A 1,841-nucleotide genomic window follows, 5' to 3' on the forward strand; every position below is an offset into this window, starting at 1 on the left:
AAATTAATTTTAAAAAAGAAAATTGGAAAATAGTATTTATAGCACGGTCCATTTTTGGCTAAAATGTAATAATATAGCTACAACAATATATGTACAGACAAAATGGGGAAATATACACTGAATTGTTAAATGTTGTTACTCTGCATAGGGTAGTGATGGGGTGGGCTTAGGGGAGAATTTTGACTTTCTATGATGCATGCTATGGCCTGAATGTTTGTGTCCTTGTGAAATTCGTATGTTGAAGCCTCATCCCCAAAGTGAGGGTATCTGGAGGTGGGACCTTTGGAGGTCCACCCTCATGAATGGGATTAGTGCTCCTATAAAAGAGGCCCCAGAGAGCTACCTTCCCCTTCCCCACTGTGAGGACACAGGGAGAAGGGGCTGTCTATGAGCCAGGAAGTGGGTCCTCACCAGACATGGAATCTGCCAGCATCCTGATCTTGGACTTCGCAGCCTCCAGAACTGTGAGGAATAAATTCCTGTTGTTTATAGCCACCCAGTTTATGGTATTTTGTTATAACAGCCTGAGTTGACTATGTGCCCATTAAAACATATGTAATGTTTTAATTATTTCACAACCATCTCTTAGTACTGAAAAAACCTAAAAATATGAAAAACAACCCCCCCTCCAAAAAAAAACCAGTAGAAGAATCTGAGAAAGTGGTTAGAACACATGGTTCCATCTGTCACACTAGGGAACCATCGGAAGGAGAAGGTGAGCTTGCTCAGGGTCGCCATGTACAGCTGCACAGGTTGGGCACAATCTCCAAATCCACAGGGGAAGCCCGAATTGCAGTGGATGGGGCTTTTTCCAGGAAAAGTGTACCAGGAGGAACGGGGCTGGTCACAGGATCTCACCTCAGGAAGGTGAGTGTGGCTGGGCCTCGCAAAGGAAAACCCTGCCTCATCGTGCAAGTCTCACTGGGCGCTCGTGTTACTGTTACCGGAACCCTCCATCCTGTCCTAGCGGGAGCTCTGCTGTGGGTATCTGGTCCTGACATTCAAAGAAGGACCCAGAGGGAGTCACTAAGCTTCTGAAGCCCGAGGAGAAGTGGCTGGCTGGGCATGTGGGATGCAAAAGCAGGAAGGAATGGGCCACTTGCCCGGAGAAAGCTGGTAGCTGTTGGGTCTGGACAGAGTGGAGTCTCAGAGGGCACTGTTGGTCCTGCCATTCTGGAAAAGGCTGTGGGAGAATTTAAGCTGCCCAACAGGGTTAGACAGTCTCAGCAGCCAGAGAGCAAGGCCACCCGAAGGAAGCCTCCATGGATAGTCCCCGCCTCATCCCCAGAGTCCTTCCTCCCCCCAAGTGGAAGGCTGGGAAGGTCAGGGGCTGTGGGTAAGAGACGGGGGTGGACAGAGGAGCTGACAGGCACTCCTTGTCCTTACCCTGGTACTCCAGCTTGAATCCTGGCCGGTTCTGGGAGTGGTCGCTGTGGAAGTACACGGTGGTCTCGTGGGACGTGGAGAGCAGGGAGCTCGGGATCTCGCTTCCGCTGAACCTGCCCATCATGCGGCTGGTCTCGTAGGGGCCGTTCCGGATTTCTACGAAGTCATGGTTGGGCTCGGTGGAGAAGTTCAGGAACTGGATGTGAGCTCCTGGGAGCAAGACAGAGGCAGACAGTGCCCAAAGCCACGCAGTCCTGCTTGAAGTGTGCCGCCTGGGGAAAGCGTCTCCTCCAGAGCCCACGAGTCCCTACCACTGACTCCCCACCCAATCACCCTTCCCAGGACACACTCTGGGAGAGGCTGGTCCAGTTTGGTCTCTTGTCTTCAGGCAGGACTGAACTTAAAAGTATACTATTCATTCAAAAGTAAAGGTATCAGCCATTTCAGAGCTCCTT

General features: G+C 50.8%; 1 protein-coding gene across 1 annotated transcript in view; it reads right to left on the reverse strand.

The window, feature by feature from the left end:
• Positions 1-1,841, reverse strand: part of CSMD2 (CUB and Sushi multiple domains 2) — a 122,166-nt gene that overhangs the window by 96,941 nt on the left and 23,384 nt on the right. Inside the window, exon 14 of the mRNA XM_008585596.1 lies at positions 1,387-1,596. Within this exon, the coding sequence (XP_008583818.1) occupies positions 1,387-1,596 (210 nt within the window). The remainder of the gene's footprint in view (positions 1-1,386; positions 1,597-1,841) is intronic.

This window comes from Galeopterus variegatus, unplaced genomic scaffold, assembly GCF_000696425.1.
Source record: "Galeopterus variegatus unplaced genomic scaffold, G_variegatus-3.0.2 Scaffold3628, whole genome shotgun sequence".
NCBI lineage: Eukaryota > Metazoa > Chordata > Mammalia > Dermoptera > Cynocephalidae > Galeopterus > Galeopterus variegatus.